The sequence below is a fragment of the Myotis lucifugus genome, unplaced genomic scaffold, assembly GCF_000147115.1.
Source record: "Myotis lucifugus unplaced genomic scaffold, Myoluc2.0 scaffold_72, whole genome shotgun sequence".
In the NCBI taxonomy this organism is placed as follows: Eukaryota; Metazoa; Chordata; class Mammalia; order Chiroptera; family Vespertilionidae; genus Myotis; species Myotis lucifugus.
The window spans coordinates 1,113,274-1,138,008 of NW_005871120.1; the positions used below are offsets into that span (position 1 = coordinate 1,113,274).

Sequence of the window (24,735 nt, forward strand, 5' to 3'; positions counted from 1 at the left end):
AAAAAAAGGTGAAGAGTACATGAAAAAGGCACTGTGCTTCTGGAGAGGAGGGTCTGTGACATGTTCCCCAAGATGGAAAGGCATGATCCACAGGCCAGATAATGTGAATCTAAGAGAGACCACCAGGCTAGCGTGGCTTGGTTATTTTTAAAGCTTTTGGTGAATCGTGAATTCTGATTTCCCCAAACCCCAGTTATTTTTCTACTTGGTCTTGTAGCATACATTTAGGTGATAACTTCCTTTTTTGCATGAATGCAAATACATTTTATAGCTCACGCAAAAGCTCTGAAGGATGGATGAGTACACTGACTTTCCACCTGACAGGAAAATCCAACCCCTCTAGTGTCTGGTGCAGAAAACTGCTCTCTGTATGAGGGAGCTGCTGATAAGGCTCTGAAGGTTCATCTTCCTGTGGAGTTAAGAGCTTGTTTCTTCTTTGACCTTTGTCCATGCAGCTCTTTCTCCTCGGACATCTTCCCTCCTTCCCTTCCCTGGGGAACTCTTACCCATCTTTCTCCTTCAGCTTACATGCCCCTTCCTCCCACCTTCTAACAACATCTAACAACACTGGCCTACCCGGTGGGTTCTCAGCAGCCTCTCCCTCAGCACAGAGCACAGCATCCTCCACTGCAGAGGTCTGTCTCCAAGGCCTGTCCTTCCTGCTGCTCAGGCGTCTGTGAGGATGACGGGAAGCACTCCCGTCTAGCTCATGGTTGATTGGCCCATCCGGTACCTGGGATGTAACCCATACTTACAGATGTCTATGGAGCCAAAGGCAAGCCTGTATATTTCCCAGGCATATTAAAAAGTAGCTATATTTGTCTGTATCCTCAAATAAAACATTTCAAAGCCAAATAATATGTTTTTAAATCCCCTAAGAGGAAAACAAATTATAGCACCTCTCACTCCTAAATGCTATCTAGTTCTCATTTACAAAGTCGGGCATAGGTTGTTGTTGTTTTTTTTAATGTGGTTATCTTGTACACTTTCTATTCCTAGATGAATGCATTATTCATGTTACACATTCCTGGATAACATAGATACCACTCGTTTAGGTATCTACACACACACACACACACACACACACACACACAGACACACAATCGAACACCCATAGAACACCTAACCATACTCAGTGAGCATTGAGTGACCTGCCTTGGGGAGCAGCCAGGAGGTGAGCTCCCAGCTCGTAGGGCCCACCCACTTGCTGGCTGCCCCTCCAGCACCCAGTGATGAAAATGAGGTCATAATAGCGGTTCAGGTTTTTCAGCCATTACAATGGAAACGTTCCTCTAAATAGGCCCTTTCCCCATAAAGGATAATGTCAAGTAGGAAAAATATCCCTGTGTGAGCCGCGGTCCCCATTTTAGCAGATCCCAAATGGACTTTCTCCATGACTCTCAGCCATACCTAAACAGTCAGCCCCGACACCTGCCAGACCAGACCGGGTCTTTGAGAGGGAGCAGACCCACGGACAGAGAGGGGCTATTTTTGATGTTTCCAAATTAAAAAAAAAAGCAGTTCCACAAAGTCAGTGTCTGGATGAGGCCCACTTAAGTGGTCTTATTCGGAAAGCCCCAGCGATAGGCTAATCATGGGGATGACGAAGAGCCTTAAAAATAGCACTGCCATTGTACTTTCAAAATAGCAAATGATATTCTTCTAATGTCCCAAAACAGCTCTGGAAAGGAATTAAATAGCTTTCTCCCACTGGCAAAAGTTACCAAACAAAGTATAAATTAAATACTTCAAAAATAGTGGCGCTACAGGCTTAGCTGAGAAGGAAGTTGGCCAACATTTCAGGTCCTCTCCTATTGCTCTGCCCAGAATACCTCAATCTTGAGCGAAAAGGATGACACTGGGCTCCTTTTTCTATTCATGCACTCAGCTTTGCAGGGGTAGACGTAGTCCCTATGATGACTTCCATACGAGAAGCAGAAAGAGAGCTAACTTCTCTGTCTCCGAGCCTAGAGGTCAAACAGCCGACACATTACAAGAATGAGGGCAAGAGGTCTGAAATGATAGAGTGGCGAGGTCCCTGAACCAGCAGAACATGATAGAGACTATAATGGATTGATGAATCTGACTCAGCTGGCAACTCACAACGTCGTTTTGGCTGTCGAGAAGGGGACACTGGAATTTTCTTCCCTCGATGCCATTGGCATTATCCTATTCAGTTACTACCAGACCTACGCAGGAGCGAGGGGTACAGGCTGCACAGGGGATGATAAATGCAAATGTCCACTTGGTGGGGAAGACGTGGTCACTGTTCCCAAGAGGCTGGCGCTTGCTACCTTAGATAAACCCGTTCCTCTGAGCAGCCCTCCCTGGATACTGACTTGTCCCAACTTGCCTGTGTGAGGGGAGTGATGGGCTAAAATCAGTATCTCTTTGTACCTGCTGAGCACTTTCTCTCTGTTTTTTTTTTTTAGATATGACTTTTTAAAAAATTAAATCTTTATTGTTGAAAATATTACATATGCCCCCTGTCCTCCCTGCTCCCCCCCCCACATTGACTCCTACTAGCTTGCCCCTACCCCCCACCCCAGGCCTTCACCACCCTATTGTCTGTGTCCATGGGTTATGCATATATGCATACAAGTTCTTTGGTTGATCTCTTCCCACCCACCCACTCACCTTCCCCTGCCTTCCCTCTGAGATTCCACAGTCTGTTCTAAGCTTCTGCCTCTGGATCTATTTTGTGCATCAGTTTATTTTGTTCATTAGATTCCACAGTTAGATGAGATCATGTGATATTTGTCTTTCTCTGACTGGCTTATTTCACTCAGCAAAATACTCTCCAGGTCCCTCCATGCTCGCTCAAGGGGTAAGAGATCCTTCTTTTTCATGCTGCATGGTATTCCATGTGTACATGCATCACAGCTTTTCACCCACGCGTCTACTGATGGGCACTTGGGCTGTTTACATACTTAGCTACTGTCAATTGTAAGCACGTTCTTTCAATCCCCACTTTCACAGTCAGAGGAGGGGAAGAGAAGGGAGCTTAAGCTCCCTAAGGCCCTGTGGGCGGTTTCTCTGGAAACAGCCCAGTTACTGCATGTGTTTCTTGTGTGGCTGCTGAGGTCAATTCGCTGCTCTTACAGCATCTTTCCGTTCCCCTCGGTCTCTGCTGCTATGCTGAGGCTCTGTTTCCCTCCAGGAGACTCTGACGGGGTTCCTGAGTTCCCTGTGGGTGCGGGTGGAAGGAGGACACTTTCGCACCCACAAAACACCAGTGGGCAGAGGGCGCTGCGCCTTCAGAGGAAGCATTGGCATTTGCCTAAAACAAGAACACTCAGTGTTTGTGACGTTAATAATAGGCCTGGGAGGTTTATTAAAGCACAGATGGCTGGGCCCCGCTTTCGGAGTTTCTGACTCACTAGATCGGGTTTGGAGCCCGAGAATTTGCATTTCTTGTCAGCTCCCAGGTGATGCTGAGGTGCCGGCTGGGGGACCACTGAACAGGGGATGCTTTGGAAGAGTTCGGCTTTTAGTTTTCTATCCCAACATATTTCCACTTTGAAAATGCTGGAGCCTATTCATATAACCACAGATTTTTATGAATACTGTGTGCTCTAGGAAAATCCACTTAAAATTTGGTTTCCTAGAAAAAACAAAATCAAAGCAGTGGCAAATTGCAAAATGTGAACTGGTAATAAGCACACGAATGAATAAAACTAGATTCAAAAGGTTGGTGTATATGAATTTTTCTCCCCTACAACCCAGGAAAATAACTGCACTTTATTAATACAGAATAATCACATATTTACCTGCTCATGAGACTATCAACTCACTTTTTAATATAAAGAACATAATTATCACTGAAAAACAAAAATGTACCAACAACATTATTTTTTTAAGCATGGGTAATTTTCCTCTGGAAACTTGATCTATAAATAGATAGGTAGATCTAAAACAGCCGTTCTAAATGACCCCCTTCTATGTTTAAAACTGAACCCAATGCATTTCCCCACGATTTTGGAAACCGGAAGTGGTCTCGAAAGGAATTCCCCCTGAAGGGTATTTTCACCACGTGCTGATTAAAACAGTGCAGTTGTTTCCCATTATTCATAACAAGCGTTTTACAATAAGCTAAACGATTCTAAAGTGAATTAAGTTGCTTACCTTGGAGCCTCGCTCATTAAAAATAATTTCAACATCTAAGATTTTACCAAATTGCTGCAAAGAAATAGAAATATTTTATAAGCAAGAAGAAACATGGAGGAAATCATATTATGCACATTGGTAATGGTACCCCACGTCAGAATCTTCTGTTCTTTTTTAATATACAAGGATATTGCATTTTATTCTGTGCTATCATTAAACGGTGCCCTTGAACCAAGAGAAAAAACAAGCACACGTTATTTCCATGTTACACCATACCCCACAGAGTGGAGAGCGGAGTAGGGGCCTGCCTGGTACAAAATAGGTAATCAAGAGGTTATTTCTATTTTCCTTTCTTTATGTGTGCAGGATGGCTTTCCCAGGCACTGAGCAGCAAAGATTAAACATGGCTAATGTACCTGCCGACCCTTCTAGGCCACTCCACTAATCACAGGAGAAAAACCCTGAAGAAGTGGGATTTGGGTAGTAAAATGTCCAAGCGGAATATGAGGTTGCGGATTTTGATCCCAAGCCCCCATAAAACAGCCAGGCCATGTAAGACAAGTAAAGTACAAACAGATAAAAGCAAGATCCACTACCCGGACGCCCGTCAGAATCCACACACCAGCACAGTTGTGATTAGACCTCGGGCTGAAATATACTTCTCTCCAGATGATTCTCCATGTTGTTAAACAAACAAACATATTTTAGACAATTAGCATGAATGTGCTCTATAAAAATTGGAGGCGATTCCATGTATTCAAGTCTAGGAACACAACTTCAGATGACAAATAAATTGGACAGTCATGTATAATACAGATGCCTACGTAGATTTAAATTTCAAGTCTTCCAGAATAACTATGCCCTGAAAATAATAATACTGGGGATACACTTATTCTTCATGCAATACTTGTTATCTAAACTTCAAATTCAACTAGCATATCTTGTATTTTTTATTCATTTGCTAAATCTCGTAGTCCTCATGAGAAAGATGTCAAGCAATTCTTGATTCACACTTTAAAGAATAAAAAGGAATGTGCACCCTGACACCAGAAGCATCTGATGATCCAAAACCCTTTTCCTTGACCTTGGAATCCTGTCAGTTTTCTTCACTCACATGGAGTCGAGTGGGCGACTTTTGAGAACGGGTGGGACAGGGTGGCATACAAGTAGGCGACATGGCCCAGGGAAAAAAGAAGATGGAAATTTTACCCTGATGCAGAAGGAGAGCAACTGTTCATGTTATTAAAAAATAAACAGGAGACCATAAAGTCATGTTTCCATCTCTTTTCCCTTTATTTTGAGCTTTCCTATTGTTCCACTTGCATCGTTTTTATTGCATCGTTTATTACCATAGGAGACTCTGCATTCCGTCTCTCCCCTGAGTGGAAAGCATGGAGCAGCCTCTTTGCATCAGGGAACAGAGTGGTTTGGAGGGAGGAGTAAGACAGGGAAGGAGCAAGCTGAACACAGATTACTGAGGACAACCTGCCTGACCAGGAGCATCCGCATAGGATGCTGGGAGGCCCTGAGAGCGAGTGTCAAGAGGGTCCCACTAACATTCAAGAAAAAAAAATTCAGAACATACAGAGGCTGTCCACTGAAACATACAAACTATCCTACCTTACTTGGAAAGACAGAAAAACATATGCATACTCTAGGCCACTCCACTATAGCAATATAAATAGCTCAAAACCTTGAAATGAAAATAGTTCTTCCTACAAGAAAAAGAAACCCAAAGCTATGTTATCCTGTGCCTTTGAAATATGCCCATTGCTCAGAATATGTACCCAGGAAGGACATCATAGAGTGTAATTTTTCTTGTTGAACACAAGTGCTTCTCTACTTCCCAAAGGATAGAAGGACAGGAAGGCATCAAGAAGACAAGGCTCAACTAAGAGAGGAGATGGAAGGATGCTAGCATGTACAGGTTCAGTTCCAGACCTCGGCAATAAAGCAAACATAGCAATAACACAAGTCACAAATTTCTGTGTTTCCCAGTGCATATAAAAGTTACGTTTACACTATACTGTAGCCTATTAAGTGTGCAATAGTGTTATGTCTAAGAAATGTACATATCTTAATTAAAAATACTTTATTGGCTAAAAAATGCTATCATCTGAGCCTTCTACAAGTCGTAATCTTTTTGCTGGTGGAGGGTCTGACCTTCAATTTGTAAAAACAATGCCCTATCTGCAAAGCACAATGTGGCGAAGTGCAATAAACGAGGTCTGCCCGCACAATGGAAACACCAAGAAGCGTGCAGCTAACTCACCCTGCCATTTCTGGATGCTCAGTCTTTCGGTCAAGAGAATGCTCTTCTACAGAGCATTCTGAGTGCCCTAGATTCGGGCAAAGAAAATCATTAAAAACAGAAAAAGAAAACTTTCAGATTTGGAAGCGAAGGGTTTGCCATTGAAAGGTGAACTTAATCTCATAGTTAAGAAATCCTCCAGCTGGGTGAGCGCCTCAGAAGCAGTAACTTTGACCTAAACTTAGAAAAGTCAGTCCACACAGATGCTATTATGTGTATTTTGGACAGAAGGGCCCAAAAGCACTCGAATTGATGGACATGGAAGCTTGAAAAGAACTTCTTCCCAAACCATGAAGTAAACGTCAGCTACGAAACATTTTCTCAGCAGTCAACACACAAACACTTTCTTAAAATAAGATCTCCTGGAGGAAGAATCAAAGGAGAAGTACTCTTAGCACGTGTCTTTCCCCAAATAAAACGATGACACCATATGCCCCGAAATGGTCTCAACTGGTTGCCTCTTTGGCGGCTACCCTTGGGCTGATGATTCTCAGAGCCAAGGAAACGAGCCTTGAGAAGAATGCTGATGTCAGCTCCACGGCTGAGACAGTTGTGTACTATATTTATAGTATCAACAGTTTAATTGGGAAGTTGGTACTAATGATGTAAACACAGCTGGCACATTTTCAGTTTAAACAGACACGACTCATTCGCAGACATAACTAGCATTTGTTTGCTCAACACCAGTGTTGGGTGGCGTTCAACAACGTCTCGGAATCCACACAAGGTGCCTGGATGGCTGCATCCAGAAGGAAATCCAGGCGCTTATAGGCACGCACGTGGGCAAATCTGTCGCAGGCATTCGTAGACATTCTCAGATCAAATAATATTTCTCTGAGAAACTGTGCAAGATGGTCAATGGATACAGCATGAAACATGAAAGTAAAGGTTAGTTCAACAAGTGTACAGAGAAGCTAAGGAGAGGCATCCTCTGAGTTTTCTTGGGGTCAGCTTCATGCTTAGCATGCAGACCGAGGAGGCACCCTGCCATGTCCAAGAAATCAGCTTCACTACTTATAATATCACAGTGGATGGAATTCCTGTCAACACTGAAAGTGCAGACATCTCTCTCACTCTATATTATTGCTGCAGAGGTGATCATGAAAGCTGCTTTTGCGTGCTCTGAAAGTCATGGGATCTGCTTCTTGGTGACCATAAAGAGAGACTTCAGTAGATCGTGTGCATGCCCAAGTGAGTCTGTCTTTTGATAACCAAAGCAAGGCTGTGACATCAAGGGTCCTGTGCAAATTTGAAACCTGAACTCACTGAGCAGCTGTTTCTGAAAATAATTCCACGATGGAATGAGTTGTATCTGTGATCTGGATAGATTATAATCACTTCTCTCTTCCCAAACCCAGAAATGCTTAACATTTGATTATTATGTTAAATTAAGTTTCATATTCAGGAGCAAGATATTATAATTAATGTGTGGAAATCCATACATTCCTTTAATGGGATCATCAAGAACTCAATGTAGAGAAAGTACAGGCTTATGAATGATGTCTGAAATGAGAACAGAGCTCAGGAAGAATGGAGCCAGGCCAGGACCAACATTCCTTCCAGTGAAACATCCAGAACCAAGGTCCTGATCACATATTTGAGCCATTCACTCACATCCCTCCTGGTGCTTTAAAAGTACTTCTTCTTTGGATAATGTGGCCACACAGCAGCTAGGCCCAGGAATGCTCCATCTTCGATAGAAAAGGAAATCTATCTATAATGAGCTAGAAGAGTTCATGACAAACACGGAAACACATGCCTCCAAAAGAGGAGAAAGTGCAGAATATGAAGTGCATGTGGAAGAAAAGATAACCAGAATGGCAATAAAGAGGCACTGGAGCCACAAATTAAAAATAATAAAAAAAAATGCGAGACATTTGTGGTCACCATTAGGCCCACAGCGATTGCAAACTTCAGGACTGAATTATGAAGTTGTTATGAACATTGCCAGGTTTTCGGCAGTTTGAGAAAGGAGGCTGCTTTTTTGTCTTGTGTTTGGAGTCTGAAACATTTAGGAAAAGAGACAATGGAGAAAAGCTCAGGGGCCTCGTGAGAGTTTTCCTCCATCATTACCCACACTGTAGCTTCTGCCAAAGTGAAGGGACAAAGACAAAATATTCCACCGAAAGGAGAGAAGGTGTCTCATGTCCATGTGCCCTGGAAAATACCAAACTGGGATCAAAATTGGGAAGCCAATCAGAATGTTTCAGATGCCTTCCAAAGGGATTCATGCCACTAAATGTATCAGATAACCGGAATAGGTTTGCCACCACCAACGTTTGGCTAGGAAAGATAGACGTTTTTGTTGTTGGTATTTATTTTTTTTTAGTGTTAAAATTCCATTTCTTCAGAATGATGGTTGTAAAACAAGGAGGCCTCCAATTTACAGCAGAGTCCCAGAATCCACATGTACCCAGTAATTCTTTATGGATGAATCCCATAACAAAAATCTTGCCTACTTTTCTAAATGGACACAGATGCTGTGTGTGATAATCAAAATGCATTTTAATATGACTGAATGTACGCTGTGTTTTCTTAATGCATAAACAGTAAGTGTATCTATCATCTTGTCAGAGTGACATCTTGCTAGTTGCTTGACAATGTTGACTTTTACAAAAAGTGGCTATGAAACCAGTCGATTTCCATCAAGTTTTGACAACTGGTAGTACGATGGATCTTTTGGTTCATAAGTTAATAAATGAATACACCAAGACTTTGCTCCATGCCACCTGCCCTACTACCCCTGTAAGGGTAAGAGGTTCAAATATTCACACATACAGGATCCCTTCTTCGGGAGTTCTAGCTGTGGGTATTGTGAATACCTCTCCAACTTAACAGTGTCCTCTCCAGGTATTTTCAAGATAACCCAGAAGACTAGGGAGTGAAGAGCACTCTCAGGGGGTGGGAACTGGGTGTGCTGCAATGAGTGACCCCATGAGGGAGCACCGGATGGCCACCCAGAGGACCGAGTTCAAAGCCAACATCCCAGTGACACCTGATGAGTAATGATGAGCCGAAGAGCAAGACGGCTTCCTCCACCTGCTGTGGCGGAAGGAATCTGATGCCCCTGGCTTCCCGTCACTCAGACCTGGCCTGGCTGCTTTACACACTTAACCTCCACTTTCACGTTGAATGCTCTGCACTTTTCAAAGTCATCTTTGACCCGAAAGTGCCCGAGGGTATCTCTGCTCTGCAACAGTCAGAGAGGGCTCAACTCAAGGTTATTACCAAATGAGAGAGATGAAAGTGCAGGAGCTGACCTTTTCCTCTGAAATGTCAGGTTTCAAGTCTGGGTGTCTTCAGTGTTAGGATGCCTGGTCCGTGTCTGTGTCAGACGCGCACTTGATAAACATCGTGCATGTTCAAGGAATGAAAGGTGCACGGGAACCCTACATTCGCAGGCAGGGCTGTGAGCCAGAGCTCCCTTCCCACATGGGCAATAAGAGCTATTTTACCCAGAACTAGGCATTGGAGTTGGGCTATTTCTTACTCCTTTTGTCATACTTGTGTGCTTCCAAAAACCCTTAGGAGAAGAATCTCCACGCGGCCAACCCTTTGCTCTCAGTCAAATGTTCAGAATGTCGTTCTGGTCACTGAATCCACAGATACTTCCCACCAATGCTGGGATGTCCCTGATAAATAGACTGACTACGTTTGCAAACTTGAGTAGTATCCAAGCCCACGGTAGCTTTGTCCTTTGGCAAGACCGAGCCCAAGGAAATGCCAAGCTCACCCATTCCCAAGGTGGGCAGGGCAGATATTGTCCAGAAATACTGTCCGGGTCATGATGCCTAGCGAGGAAGCAGCCCTATCCTTTCTTTTCTCTGGGTGGGTGTGACTTCTGTCTGCATTTCACCATGGTGCAGGGCCACGCTGTCATTGGCACATCCATCACCACAATAGGGACCTCTGAACCCTCACCACGGGTTCCAGGAGGGTGCACACTGCAGGCTGTAAGGCGGACTGAGAAGCCTCTAGCTTTTGTTCTGTTTTGTCTTTTAACGAAGCTTTAGAACTGATTATTCTCTACAGCTGCATCAGACCTCTCAATGCACAGTGCCTGGGAAAGGGTGAGGTGTGCCTGAACTCGTCATGACAATCAGGCAACTGCCTTCGAGAGAAGAACCAAGATGAAACATGATGTTTATTTTTTAGTCATGACATGGGGTTCGGGCCCCTCAATTTGGGATCACCAATGGGCTTGTTTCAGCAGGGTATTATCTGGGAGTTAATTTTTCATTTGATATTTCAGTTACTAATTAGAAAGAAACCATTTGGCAGAATGGAAACATGGTGGGCACTGACAAATAAATTTATACTAAAATCATGGAAAGAGCCTAACCACCATATACCCACAAAATAGGACCTAAAATCCTCCCTTTAAAACGTCTCAGGACGTATTATAAATAGCAAGAACTTACATGGAGGGCAGGGCTCTGGCCCCAGAGCAGGCACCGCAGGGGAGAAAGTCGGTACTTACGCCAAACATTTGTCGGAGGTCCGGGTCACGGAAGCGGAAGGGGATGTTGGAGACGTGCAGGCGCTTGGGCTGGGACTTGTTTTCTGTATTTTCAGAAGGTTGTGTCTGAGGCTGGCCATCCGTCGGCGCTGCGTCATCTGTCTGCTAAAAGAACGAGAGCAAAGCAAAGAGGCACTGAGTGGACCCAAATGCTCTTTTCCAGAATGCTTTTGCATCCCCTACATGGTAGGAAAATGCCAGAGCAAAGGAATAAAGGCAGGAAGGAACTGCTGAGTGGTTTTCATTCTTGCAACAAAAGTTTACTGAACTCTGAGTGCCCATCATGGACCTAGAGGTGGGGTTTAACAGTGAGCAAAGCAAACACCCCTGTCTCCACGGAGCATATTTCTCATTTCTCTGGGGGGGTGGGGGGGGGACGGACTGCCGCATTAATAAATAAATATGGGCCAGAACTGGTTTGGCTCAGTGGATAGAGTATCGGCCCAAGGACTGAAGAGTGGAGGGTTCAACCCCGTCAGGGGCACGTACCTCGGTTGCAGGCTGGACCCCTGGCCCTGGTCCAGGCGTGTGTGGGAGGCAACCAATCGATGTGTCTTTTTCACATCAATGTTTCTCTCTATGTGTCTCTCCCCCTCCTTTCTACTCTCTCTAAAAATCAATGGGAAAATATCCTTGGGTGAGGATTAACAACAAAAATACATAAAGAAATAAATAAAAATAAATATGGAGCCGACAAAAGGAGAAAAGCACTAAAGGACAAAAAATATAGCAAAGGAATGGGCTAGCTGGTGCTGGGAGCTGGGTGGGGAATTTTAATCGGCCGTCAGAGAAAAGTGTCATCAGGAAGGGGATAGGACTCATAAAGGCAGGGGAAGGTGGATCCCTTACTCAAGGTTGTTCAAAATCTTAGGATACAGCTACATAATTGTTGAGGTTGTGCAGATAAAATATTAGTATATATACTAAAACATTTGAAAAGGCCGTTTGGTATTCTGCAGTCCAAATAGCTATCTGATTGACTTAAATTATTTTATTTTACTTTATGGTTTGAACTTTTGTTTCTTGATTGTGTAGGCTAGTGCTGTCCATTCTAGTTTACTCCATATAACGATTTAAATGTAAACAAATTAAATACAATCTAAAATTCAGCTCCTCAGTCACACTAGCCTCATTTCAAGTGCTCAATAACCACATGTGGCTAGTGGCTTCCATATGGGGCAAGCAGACACAGAACCGCTCCATCACTGCAGAACGTTCTGTTGCAGTAAGTTGGTGTGGACAATGTCACATTATTAGCATAGCTCACCTGCCTCCCATTTCACCCCTCCCAAATAAAAGCCTGCATCACATGCTATTACACTGACACCTTTATATAAACAGGAACTTAGGAGAAAAGTCACAGTAACATTTGGTATCATTGTAGCCATGCCCATACTCTGAGTTCTAGAGTTTCAACATTTCAGAGGTGCTTCATTTTTAGATACTTTCCCTGCAATTAGCACACACTGCCTGTAGGTGGCAGTAGATGCCATCCACGTCAGATACCTGCTTCTCTGAGGCCAAGATGGAAAAACCTATGTGGAAGCTCATCAAATTATGAGCAAGGAATCGTCCTCACTTACTTACAGGCAATTTAGTGGCATATAATTGAGACAAAACCTATCACTGCAGGCAGCCAGCTGTAAAATAATAAAGACAATTTTACAAAGTGAAATAGATATATGCCAAAATAACGTGAGCATAATTAGTGGCTTTCTTGTCAAGTCTTGTATTAACTGGCAGATTTAATTTATTATTTCATTATTCTCCATCTATACATCCTGAATTGCAGTTTGAAGTCAAGACTGCCAGGTGATTGGCACACTACTTTGCAAGCTGGTTTCATATCCAAAGCCCCCTACTAGATGACTTTGTCCGCTCCCAAGTGCAATGTAATGATGGCAACAACAATTATGCATATGCTTTTGGTGTGAGTAAGAAGGAGGATGGTGACAGTTTTCTAGTCTGGAAAATGAACAGTAAGAATACCGCATACTTTAAATGGCTCTGTGAAGATTGAACACAATAACCTATGCCTGCTTGGCAGAGTTCTTGGCTTATGGTGTACAGTCAATAAATAAAATGTAATGCATTTTTTAGAATGATGATTTTTTTAAATATCCAATGAGAGATGTAAAGAGACCCTCTCAGGAAACAAAGAAGAAAGGTCCTCATTTGCTTATGAAACACCTCTTTACTGAGCAACTACTATACACTAGACACAGAAGTTAGTCTTAAAATGCAGTTCCCATTTTAGTACTAGATAAAGAGTTAGAAAGAGTCATCTGTAATATCACTGTTAAATGCTGGGATGAGAGCGAATCCCAGGAGACCAAGTAAACTTAAATCAGGGGCACACAACACTGTTGGAGGTTCTGCAAGGCTTACCAGTTCTACAGGTTAAGTCTGGAGTGGAGGATGCCTAAGAGAAGAGGTGACGGGGCTGGCCTTTGACAGCAGGCGGCAAAGCTTATGCCAGCGTTTCTCAACCTGTGGGTCGTGACCCCTTTGGGGGTCGAACGACCCTTTCACAGGCGTCGCCTAAGACCATTGGAAAACACATATATAATTACATATTGTTTTTGTGATTAATCACTATGCTTTAATTATGTTCAATTTGTGACAATGAAAATACATCCTGCATATCATATATTTACATTACGAATCATAACAGTAGCAAAATTACAGTTATGAAGTAGCAAGGAAAATAATTTTATGGTTGAGGGTCACCACAACATGAGGAACTGTATTAAAGGGTCGCCACATTAGGAAGGTTGAGAACCACTGGCTTATGCAAAGACACAGAGATTCAGGAAGTACGTGTGGACCTCACTGGCCCTGGCCAGAGCGGGTGAGTATGAAGGAGGCACAGGAGAGCACACTGCAGAGGCAGGTAGGGCCTGGATCATGGATGACCCTGTTAGCAAGAGTATACACTTCACCCTACAAGCTCTGAAGAGCCACGTAAAAATCATAGCAGGGTGACATGACCAGTACATGAGCCACGGTAGACTCATGGCAAATGCCCGTGTAATGGCCGGCTGACTCACTGACTGAAGGGGTGAATGGAAGATGAGTGTATGAATAAACAAAGAATGAAGGAGTGAATCATCAACCTCGCCACCTTCAAGTAATCATGGAAGAAAAATATTGATACCCAAACAAAAACAGGAACCGTGTTTTCTCCTCTGGTGGTGAGATTTGGTTACATGTCCACAAGGTGAACATGTCCTTGAATCATGGGATTGTCACTTTTCGGAGTGGCCAAGGATCTTAATACTCTGAAGTTTTCAGAGGCGGCAGCTGAGACTGAAACATTCTGTCCACTTTTTCCCTCCTGTTAGAAGTTGCTGTTCAAATGCAAATTGCAATGAGCTCCTTCCCATTGCCTCCTACCAAGAAGGAAACTTAGATTTGTGCATAACTGCTGGATGTTTCAGCTTAATAAACCTAATTAGGAATTACAGAGATTATGATTAAACATATTAAATGATTAATAGCATTACGCTGCTCATGTGAAAATTAAAATTAATCATCTTTAGTCAAACAGGACTTTGGAGAAATCTTTGTGTTGTTTCCTTTGATAAAAACATACAACGCTCAATTAATCATTTTGTAGTGTGCGTATATATACAATTGCCCAAAAATTGTTATGTAGGAATACCTGTGTGTTAATAGTAATTTTTAAAGATAACATGTAAAATAAAAAAGGGTTTCAGACACTGTGAGTGAATGGACTTGAAAGGATGTCGGAATCCAGAGGTTGAAAAAGAAAAACAGGAAAAAAATTTTTTTTCAGACTGAGCATGTCTGGTTATGCAGTGCGCTTTAACACAAAGGACTAGACTGCAGTGAGGACCAAATGCAATGGGAAGGTAACAGCCACTACACAGCCTCCCATTTCGGGGGTAGACCTGCGGGAGTGAGTCCTACCGACTCTCATATTGAGAATATTGGGTGTGAGTTTCCTTTGTCCCTTTTCCTGAGAACTTGCAAGGAAAACATACTCACACCCCTCTGTTAGTCTCCTAAAAAATGACCACACACTTGCTGGCTTAAAGCAACAGACGTTTAATCACTTAAGTTCTGGGGCCAGAACTCTACAAAGAAGTTGCCTTAGGGCCATGCCCCTCCAGGGGCTCCAGGAGGGAACCCTTCCTGGCCTCTCCTGACTTCTGGTGTCTCCTGACTGCATCTCTCCAACCAACGTCTGTCTTCAAGGTCATATGGCCTTCTTCCCTCCATGTGTCTGAGGCGCGACTCTCCCTCTTCCTTTTTCTTCTTATAAGGACAGTGGTCACTAGATTTAGAGCTCCCCCTAAGTCCAGAATGATCTCGTCTTGAGATCCTTAATCACATCTACAAAGACTCTTTTTCCCAAATAAGGTCACATTCACAGGTTTACGAAGGTCAGGACACGGAGATATATTTTGAAAGCCACTATTAAACCAGGACATGGACGTCTTTTTTAAAGCCTCCATTAAACCCGCTAGCCCCCTATAAACAAGCCCCCGGTGGCTGTACAGTGAGTCGCTGTTATCAAGGAGTGAGTGTACTTCAAACCACATTAGGCAGCACGAGGCTGTCCAAGGGGTTGGCCTCAAACCAGGTCCAAGAGAGGAGAAGGGAATGTCCGTTCCTGCCAGCGCTACCCCAGGCTCCCATCTGTCACACTGGCCACTTTAATGAGTTCCCAAAGTGGACAGGAGGCCCAAGTCTTCCCTTCACCAGCCCAGGCTCGCAAGGCAGACTGCCTCTCCGCACCTGGATGCAAGGATGCTGGGCTGAGAAGCCCTCGGCCTCCCAAACCATCAACGCCCTCTAAGGACCAGGGCGTGTCTGCAGTTCCCTGAGCCCAGCACCACACATCCCACAGATGGGTTAAGCCCGTGGTCGGCAAACTGCGGCTCGCAAGCCACATGCTTTGGCCCCTTGAGTGTGGCTCTTCCTAAGCCTTAGGAGTACCCTAATTAAGTTAATAACTATGTTCCTACCTATATAGTTTAAGTTTAAAAAATTTGGCTCTCAAAAGAAATTTCAATCGTCGTACTGTTGATATTCGGCTCTGTTGACTAATGAGTTTGCTGACCACTGGTAAGCCATTGCAGCTTCCCCATGAAGCTTGTTGAAGCTTATGGCAAAGACACGGAGTGAACTTTCTAAGGATAAAAAGAAAATACTGTGAAAGAGCTAAGAAACGTGTCCAGGGGACCGATGGTGTAGAACATGTATTTCTGAGAGACAGGGACCCCCTGGTTTCCAGGTGCCTTCCCCAAGGCTGCTGCATGTCAGGGCTTAGTGAAAATCCGTTGCTGAAGGAAGAACCCTTGATTGACCTGTGTCTGACTTTTAAAAGTCAATTTTGGCTCTCGAGTGGGACCCAGCTGAATTGGAAATGCTCCTCTAAGCAGGTTTGGGAGAGGAGAAGGTCAGAGGCCAGTCTCTGCTCAGACATCCCCCACTGGAGGTCGCCTCTGGTCGAGTGACCTGAGGCAGCTGCATCAGCACCTTGGCGGGCTCTCTTCGCTCACAGATTTCCCCACCTTCCTACCTTCATGGCATATGCTTCTGTGAATCTCTATAGTGTCTGTCTTCCTACCAGAAGGTGAACTCCAGGAGGGTGGACTGTGGGCGTGTCCACTGTTTACCCCCCCCTCGCCCCCCAGCAGAGTGTCTCAGGGACTGAACGGGTGGCACCGCGGGCTGTTGGATTCTTTGATGGGGGCTCTCCTGTGCCCTGGAGGATTTCAGAAACATCTGGCCTCCATCCACAGTGCCGATGCCACACTCCTGAGCTGGAACAACTAAAAATATCTTCTGAGGTTCAAATGTCCTTTGCGGGGAGGGAGGAAGGGACAAAATTGCACCAATGGAATCCGCTGACCTAGAGTACATGGTAAGTTCTCAAGTAAATATCTGAGGTGTAAATAAACAGGCTTGGCTTTGCTCTGACTGAGCTGCAGGGCTGCTGACTTCATGTCTCCGGGCCTCCTTACACATGCATAGGGTAAAGTTTCATCTGTCTGGGACCATTTGGAGTGTGGTTATGGCATCAAAGGCTTTGGGACCGTTAAGTCCTACACATCAACAGGGAGCATTATCATTATTTTTTAAAAATATATTGTTTTACTGATTTCAGACAGGAAGGGAGAGGGAGAGAGAGAGAAAAACATCAATGATGAGAGAGAATCATTGACCAGCTGCCTCCTGCACACCCCACACTGGAGATCAAGCCCACAATGGGGCATGTGCCCTGACCGGGAATTGAACCATGACCCCCTGGTTCATAGGTCGACGCGCAACCACTGAGCCATGCTGGCAGGCGATCATTATTATTTGTAAGAGTATCAATAACCACCAGCTGGTGCTCTTTATTCCTGAGGTGATGGATGCGGAGGAGTTGAGATGCAGCCTGCCCATCATGCAGGGAAGGTTGCAGGACCCTCCAAGGAAGGGTCGTCCATTGACCTCCAGAGGTGGGTTTCCTGGCAGCACTTGGCGGAGTTTCCCCAATAAGCTCCTCAGGACGGCAAAGCCAGCTGGGGCTCTGGCCCAGTTCAAAGGCCCCCATTAGGAGGCGGGACGTGTGCCATAGAATTTTTCCTAATAAACAAACTCCCCGGACATCAGCGTAGGTTATAAATGTTAAGAAAACACCACTGGCGCTTTAATCTCCTGCAGATCACTTAGTGCTTCCACAAAGACCTTAATAAAGAACCGCGGGGCTCCCTCTGCTATAATCGTTCCTAATTCAATGAATAGCTCTGAGCATCCCCAGGCTAATCCCAGTGAAATTGGATTTTGATATCGACCAATCCAGGGATGACTGTTGGAGAGAACAGGCATAGTTGGGTAGAAGTATGCGCCTTCCAGGCCTGGCCCCGCCCGGCGGGGTCCTCTCTCTCAGCCGGTGTAGACATGCTGAGTTCGCCTGCCTGCCACCTCCTGGGGATGACCCACCAGGTATCCGGAGTGGAAACATCTCTGAGTTACACTCCAGTTCTGTCACTTGCTAGCCCAGCTCCTTAAACCCTTCTGAGCTCCAGGTTCCTCAGCTGCAAGCAAGGAGAAAAGATTTCCATCAGAGCTGTGTGTGGTTCAGGTTCCTGGTAGCACTGTCGGTGACCATCACAAGGATGAAGGAGTGACACGTGGTCAAGTTGCCAGCACAAATTAGAATTTGGAGAGAAATTAGAGATGTGGAAGCACCGTGTTGAGTGTGGGGGTGGAGGGGCAATGATTAGAAATAAAAGAATTGTGTCAAATTATGTTTGATGATGAAAAGCAAATTATGCCACCCTGCAATACACCTCTGTAAGGATCATTTTGAGCTGATTATTTTTGAGAAAACAGACACAGGAGAAGCTCTGAAAACAGAGTGAGGGACATTTACATGTATCAGGGGAATCTGCATTTGGAAGGCTGTCTCCTGGGCCAGAAGTGAGCATGACCCTAAGTTACAAGAACTTTCCATCAGTGGAGAAGGCCTGACTTAAGTCTGTATAACAGCTTTACCCTTGTTTAAGGTGCTTTCCCCATAACCTCCCATAGGTGCCCGCCCCTCAACATCTTTTGTCTATAGTTGGAGATTGTGTTTAAGGTGGTAGTTTGGGCCATTTCGAGGATTGCTCAGTTTTCCTGGGTAGCTCCCATGTACGGAGGAGGTATGCATCTTAGTAAACTTCTGTTATTTGTGGGGGTGGGTGGGATCTCATGTAAGAACCTAAAAAGGTAGAGAGAAAACTATTTTTTCTCCCCTACATGATGAAAATTAAAAACGCATGTAGTCACAACACAGCACTGGATAAAGTTCAAGGATAATTGATCAACACTTGAGAGCAACCCTAGCCAATAAAATAAAAAGGGAGGCACATCTGCAAATTTAAATTTTCTAGAAGCTATAGAGAGGGGATAAATGGTGATGGGCAGATCCTGGACTTGGGTGGTTAACACACAATTCAGTGTACAGATGGTGTGTTGTAGAATTGTGTAACTGAAACCTGTATAATTTTGTTAACTAGTGTCACCTTAGTAAATTCAATAAAAAGGAAAAATAAAATAAAGATATATAAAAAATAAAAAGATCTAGAAGCCATGTTTTAAAATAGTAAAAAGAAACATGTGGAGTTAATTTTAAGAATATATTTACTTATATTATCAAAAATATTATTTCAATATGTAATCAATATAAACAATAATTTATATCCTTTTTTTAAATTTTTTTTGTGCCAAGTCCTCGAAATCTTGTGTATAACTTGCACTTATGGCTCATCATCTCCATATGGACATTACATTTAGGGTTTGAAAAATTGACAGTGAAATTTCAAGATTTTTCACAACATACTTAAAAACTTAAAAGGTGTCTCATAACTGAATTAAGTATCAGTGTTTAAATTTAAATTAAAGTGGAATCAAATCAAATATCCACACCAGCCATATGTCAAGGGCTCAAAAGATGCCGGTGGCATGCAGAATAATGGCCCTTAGCAATGCCAATGCCCTAATCTGCGGAACCTGGGGATGTGTTACTCTGCAGGACAAAGGGGATTCAGGTTGCAGATGGCATTGAGTGGTTAATCAACTGCCCTTGAAGTAGGGAGCTGATCCTGCATTACCTAGTGGGCCCAGTGGAGTCACAGGGTCTTGGCAAGTGGAAGAGGGAGGGAGACGGCAGCCAGGGTGGGAGAGATATGACATGAGAAGGACTCAACCCACCCATGCTGGCTTCCGAGTTGGAGGAAGCAGAGGACCATGAAGCAAAAAACATGAGGACGGCCTCTGGGAGCCATAAACACAAAGGAAGGGGTCCTGTGCAGAGGCTACAGAGATAAATATAAGCCTGAAAATGCCTTGGACTCGGCCTGGGGAGGCTCATGCATGACCTCTGCCATCCAGAACTGTCAGAACCACACTTGCATTGTGTGAGTCACTAAGATGTGGCAATTTGTTGTGACAGCGACAGGAAGTGAACACACACCCTCATGCCCTCTTTAGAAAGCATAGGGACAGAGCAATGTTTTCATCAGTTCAGGAAGTTCTGATGGCCGTTGTCCCTTTACAGGGGTGGTGTCTTGGGGGGGGGATGGGAGTGGAGAATGGGTTTAAAAGGGAAGAAAGGAAAGAAAAAGGAAGAAAGGAAAGGTCTCCCCTTGGCCAATGTTGGCAAAATGAGGAATATGATTATTTGGGATTTGGGAGTCAACTCTACCTTAAGAGTAAGTAAGTGATGATGATGATGATGATGATGATGATGATATCAGTGAGGGATATAACTTCCTTGCATGTATTGTGAGAATGAAGATAATATACAGCATGTATATAGGGCCCGGCCTGTCATGCGGTTGGTTCTACCAGTGGCAGCTGCAACTTGTTGCTATGGTTATCCTTGTTATTATTGTCATTGGTGGTATTTCTCTTTAGCCTGTAGATAATTTCTTAACCTACTTCTGTGCTCATGGACACACTGACGACTTTATGAAAGCTGTGGACCACTCCCTGGGGGGAAATGCACATACTTCTGAATTTTGCATAGAATTTCAGGAAGTTTGCAAACTCCCTGGAGGATGCATAGGCATGGGCCCCTGGATAAGCACACTGCTTTGGGAGGCATTTGCCCCTCCCCTACTCTGAGTTGAAACATTTGATACTGAATACCACCATCCACTGACAGCTTATCAGCTCAGTGTGGAACCGCCTAATGGGTCTGGGGTAGGGGATTGAAAATAAAATTGTGCTGAGGTCTTACTGTGAGCCAGGCATCTTGCTGGGTATTTTTCATACCTTATCCCACTGAATTACCTTAACCATTTGGAAAGCTGGAGCTCAGAGAGGTTAGGTGACCTGTCCAAAGTTACTCAGCAAAAAGAGGGCAGAGCCAGGATTGAACCTAGGATATGTAACTCCATGTCTTGGACTCTTTTCAGGGTCAAGGTGAAGAATCTCTGGAAGGTCCAAACAGCCCAGCTCTAGGAGGCAAGTGCAAAGCTCTCTTACAGAGGAATAAGATTCACTGACATTCTAACCACCTGTGCTCTAGGTCTGGGCTGAGCCAGAATAAGCTTTGTGAATAGGGCCCTATTACAATCAACCAATGAAAAATTAACCAAACCAGGCTGCTTCAGATGCCTCCTTGGAGCTCCTACAGACCTGTGTTCACCTCTGTTGAACCCTTATTAACCACCAATTTTTAAAAATTATCACTTTACTTATCTGTCTGTCCTACTAGAATATGACCATCCCAAAGACCCACTATACTGAATGCATTTTCTTTTTAAAAAATATATTTTTATTTATTTCAGAGAGGAAGGGAGAGGGAGAGGGAGACAGAAACATCAATGATGAGTGAGAACCATTGATTGGCTGCCTCCTGCAGGCCCCACACTGGGATCAAGCCCACAACCTGGGCATGTGCCCTGACCAGGAATCAAACTGTGACCTCCTGGTTCATAGGTCAACGCTCAACCACTGAGCCACGCTGGCCGGGCCTGAATGCATTTTCGAAGTCTTTTATTGAGCTACATAGTAGCGACTCAGCAACTCTTTACCCCAGCATCCCAGGAAACCTCTCTGGGTCCAGCTATTTTGTCCATGAGTATCCTCAATTCTGCCATCCAGGTATCAACACCCAACACCCAAGAAGCGATGCTAATGTAGCACAGTTTCCCCCATCAGCCTACTGAATATTCAGCATCTTCCCTCTCCCACAGGCTTAATTCTCTCCATGCACAAAGCCCTTACTAGTGATAAATAAAAAGTGTACTTTTGAAGTGCCAGCTGCTTCTCCCTCTTCCACCGATTTTCTCCGCAAGAAAAGCTGTGAGTGTCTTTGAGGCATTATTTGATTAAGCTGACAATACGATGTGAGCGATGGTTGAGTACCCACTGCGATGAACTTTGGACCAAATTGATTTGTGTAACGAACACTTGCTCAGTCTCTTCTTGCAGCCTGAATGGCGGTCTTGATTTAGCCCGTAATGCCGGGCGCCAAGTGAATTTGCGGGGCCCACAGTCCCTCTCTCTCAATCTGCAGAGAATAGCAGGAGCGAAGCATGGACCGGCATAATTCAATACATTGTACTATAAGCTCAGAAAATAATATCACAGAGCTCTGCAATATACCTATTTGATTTGATTTGTAAACCTGATAAAAAAGCAATCGAGAAAAGTTCAGGGGGAAAATATATATGTTCTAAGCAAAAAATGTAACTATATTGAGTGTGTACAAAGAACCAAAGAAACGGGTGGGGGGAGGTGGAGCAAATCATGCATACTAAATCAACTTCATCCCTTGCATTAGACAATATTGCATACTCTCCATGGAAAATGGAGCAAGATTGTGCAAAGTTATTTTTCCATGAAAAATAATAATAACGGTAAGCCCAGGGAATGTGAATTAAAACCCACGTCTCGGGTTTGCCCGCAATCCGGCTACAAAACGGGGCTCATGCAGATGCACTCAGCATCCTGCTTTTTCATTTTAGCTCTGTAGGCACACAAATAAGTTAATCACACAGCTTTGGAGGTAGTTAATGCCTCCTTCCTCGCTCGAAGGGGCTGATTCCGCAGCCAGGTGACACAGATTTAAGAAAACATCCCATTTCCCTCCACTCAAATGAATTCAAGGCCCTGCTGGAATGACGAAGATTCCTCAGACAGGAATAAGGCTGACGGGCACAGAAGCCCTGATAAATCCCCTGGTTATACTTTTTACTCTTTTAATATATAGGATGAGCATGCAAGGGGCCACGTGTTTAACACATCAGTAAAGGAGATGGACTGCTAAGGTGTCTGTATTAGTCTGCTCGGGCTGCTATAACAACATATCATAGACTGGCTGGCTTAAACCACAGCCATTTATTTCTCACTGTTCCGAAGGCTGGGAAGTGCAAGATCAAGGTGTCTGCATATTCGCTTCCTGGTGAGAGCTCGCTTTCTGTCTTGCTACCTTCTCACTGTGTTCTCTCACAGGGTGGAGGGAGAATGGGTTCTCTTCATTCTTCTTCTTACAGGGTTGCTAATCCCATCGTGAGCATCCTGCCCTCATTACCTTAGCTAACCCTGATTACTTCCCAAACTCCGCACCTCTAAACACCATCAGTTTGAGTTTAGGGTTCACCTCATGAATTTGGGGCCACAAGCATTCAGTCCATGGCAGTGTCATTGAAGCAGACTTTCAAACTAAGGAAACGGGGACTAAGGAAAGGTGCTTTGTCCTAGCAGTGGTTCTCAACCTTCCTCACGACCCCTTTGGCAGTCAAACGACCCTTTCACAGGGGTCGCCTAAGACCATCCTGCATATCAGATATTTACATTATGATTCGTAAAAGTAGCAACATTACAGTTATGAAGTAGCAACGAAAATAATTTTATGGTTGGGTCACAACATGAGGAACTGTATTTAAAGGGCCAGAGGGTTGAGAACCACTGTCCTAGAGGGACAGGGGTTTCACTGGGCTGCAAGCCGCATGTTCTCTATTCAATCATTCAAAATATATGTATTGAGCATCTACTATTGATCAGTCCCTGGGGATATAGCAGGCGGGTTTGGGGATGGGTGTTTGCTTATCAGAGAGCAGAATAATAAGGCTCTATAAAATGCTCTTTCATTATTTCACATTCAAAGGTTTAGTTTTTAGTTCTAGGAATAAGGAGTTGGAAATCACTACTGGTAATAACAATAAACATTTACAGATTCTGGAACCAAACTGTGTGGGTTGGGATTTCGGCTCTTTACCACTTTCTAGCTGTGTGACCTGGAGGAAGTTACTTAACCTCTCTGGGCCTCAGTCCCTTCACCTAGGGAAAAAGGGATACTATTATTAGCACCTACCCCAAGTAAGTCACTGCAGGTAAGTGCCCTTCCTGACCCATAATTATGACGATGATCAACATCTAGTACACCTGGTGGCCACTTCATAAATATTAATTGAACAACTAGCACTCTGTCAAGCCCTTTGCAGGTATGATATTCTATTGCACCACCTGTGACTCAGAGGAAGATTCTATTATCTGTCCCCATTTTATGATAAAAGAACTGAGGTTCATAGGGGCTACCTTTAAGAGTTTTTTCAGGATGCTCAGTCAGAAGACGGCAGGCAGTGTGGCGGGATGGTTGAGAGTGTGGCAATGCAGTTTCCTGAGTCTAATTCCTTCATGACATCTAAAGAAGATGCAACCGTTTCTGGCCACACTTGCAGGCACCCCACTCTTGTGGGCACCCCACCCTTGTGGGCACCCCACCCTTGTGGGCACCCCACTCTTGCTGCTCAGCAGTGACTCTCTGCAGCTAGCTCCACACCCCACCTTAGCCCCTGGTTTTCTTTAACCCCCTACCCCAGATCAAGACCCACTTGATCATCAATTTAAAAAGAAAGAAAATGTTAATATTTTATAGTGAATCCTCAACTCCATCTAGCTCAAAGACTTCCCCTCCTAACCTATCACACAAGATTTAATTTAACCAAATGGAAAAATCTACACATTATGCTAATTTTCCAGGCCTGAGAAAACTGCTGAGAGCATAATTTGGTTGCAGAAAATCGGTGATGAATTTAAGCTGGAACTGATCTCAGCCTGGTTCATTTTAAAGCTTCCAAAGTCGGTAAGATTCCAATTCTCTTCCTTGTGCTACAGACCTGCAACCTGACGGGCCTGCGGTGGGTGGGGGGCACCTCCTGCCCCTTCACCCCCACCATGCCAGCCCTCTCAGTGTCTGTGGGAAGAAGCCCACGGGTGGGACCGTCTTCCTTCGTCCCTTCTGGGTCTTGTTCTTCTGGGGCTGAGGGTTGGGAGAAGGGAC

At 44.3% G+C, this 24,735-nt stretch overlaps 1 protein-coding gene across 1 annotated transcript in view; it reads right to left on the minus strand.

Annotated features, from left to right (window-relative positions):
- Window positions 1–24,735, minus strand: part of RBFOX1 (RNA binding fox-1 homolog 1) — a 188,616-nt gene that overhangs the window by 118,855 nt on the left and 45,026 nt on the right. Inside the window, exons 3-4 of the mRNA XM_023755309.1 lie at window positions 10,899–11,042; window positions 4,126–4,179 (exon numbers count right to left, since the gene is read on the minus strand). Of these exons, the coding sequence (XP_023611077.1) occupies window positions 4,126–4,179; window positions 10,899–11,042 (198 nt within the window). The remainder of the gene's footprint in view (window positions 1–4,125; window positions 4,180–10,898; window positions 11,043–24,735) is intronic.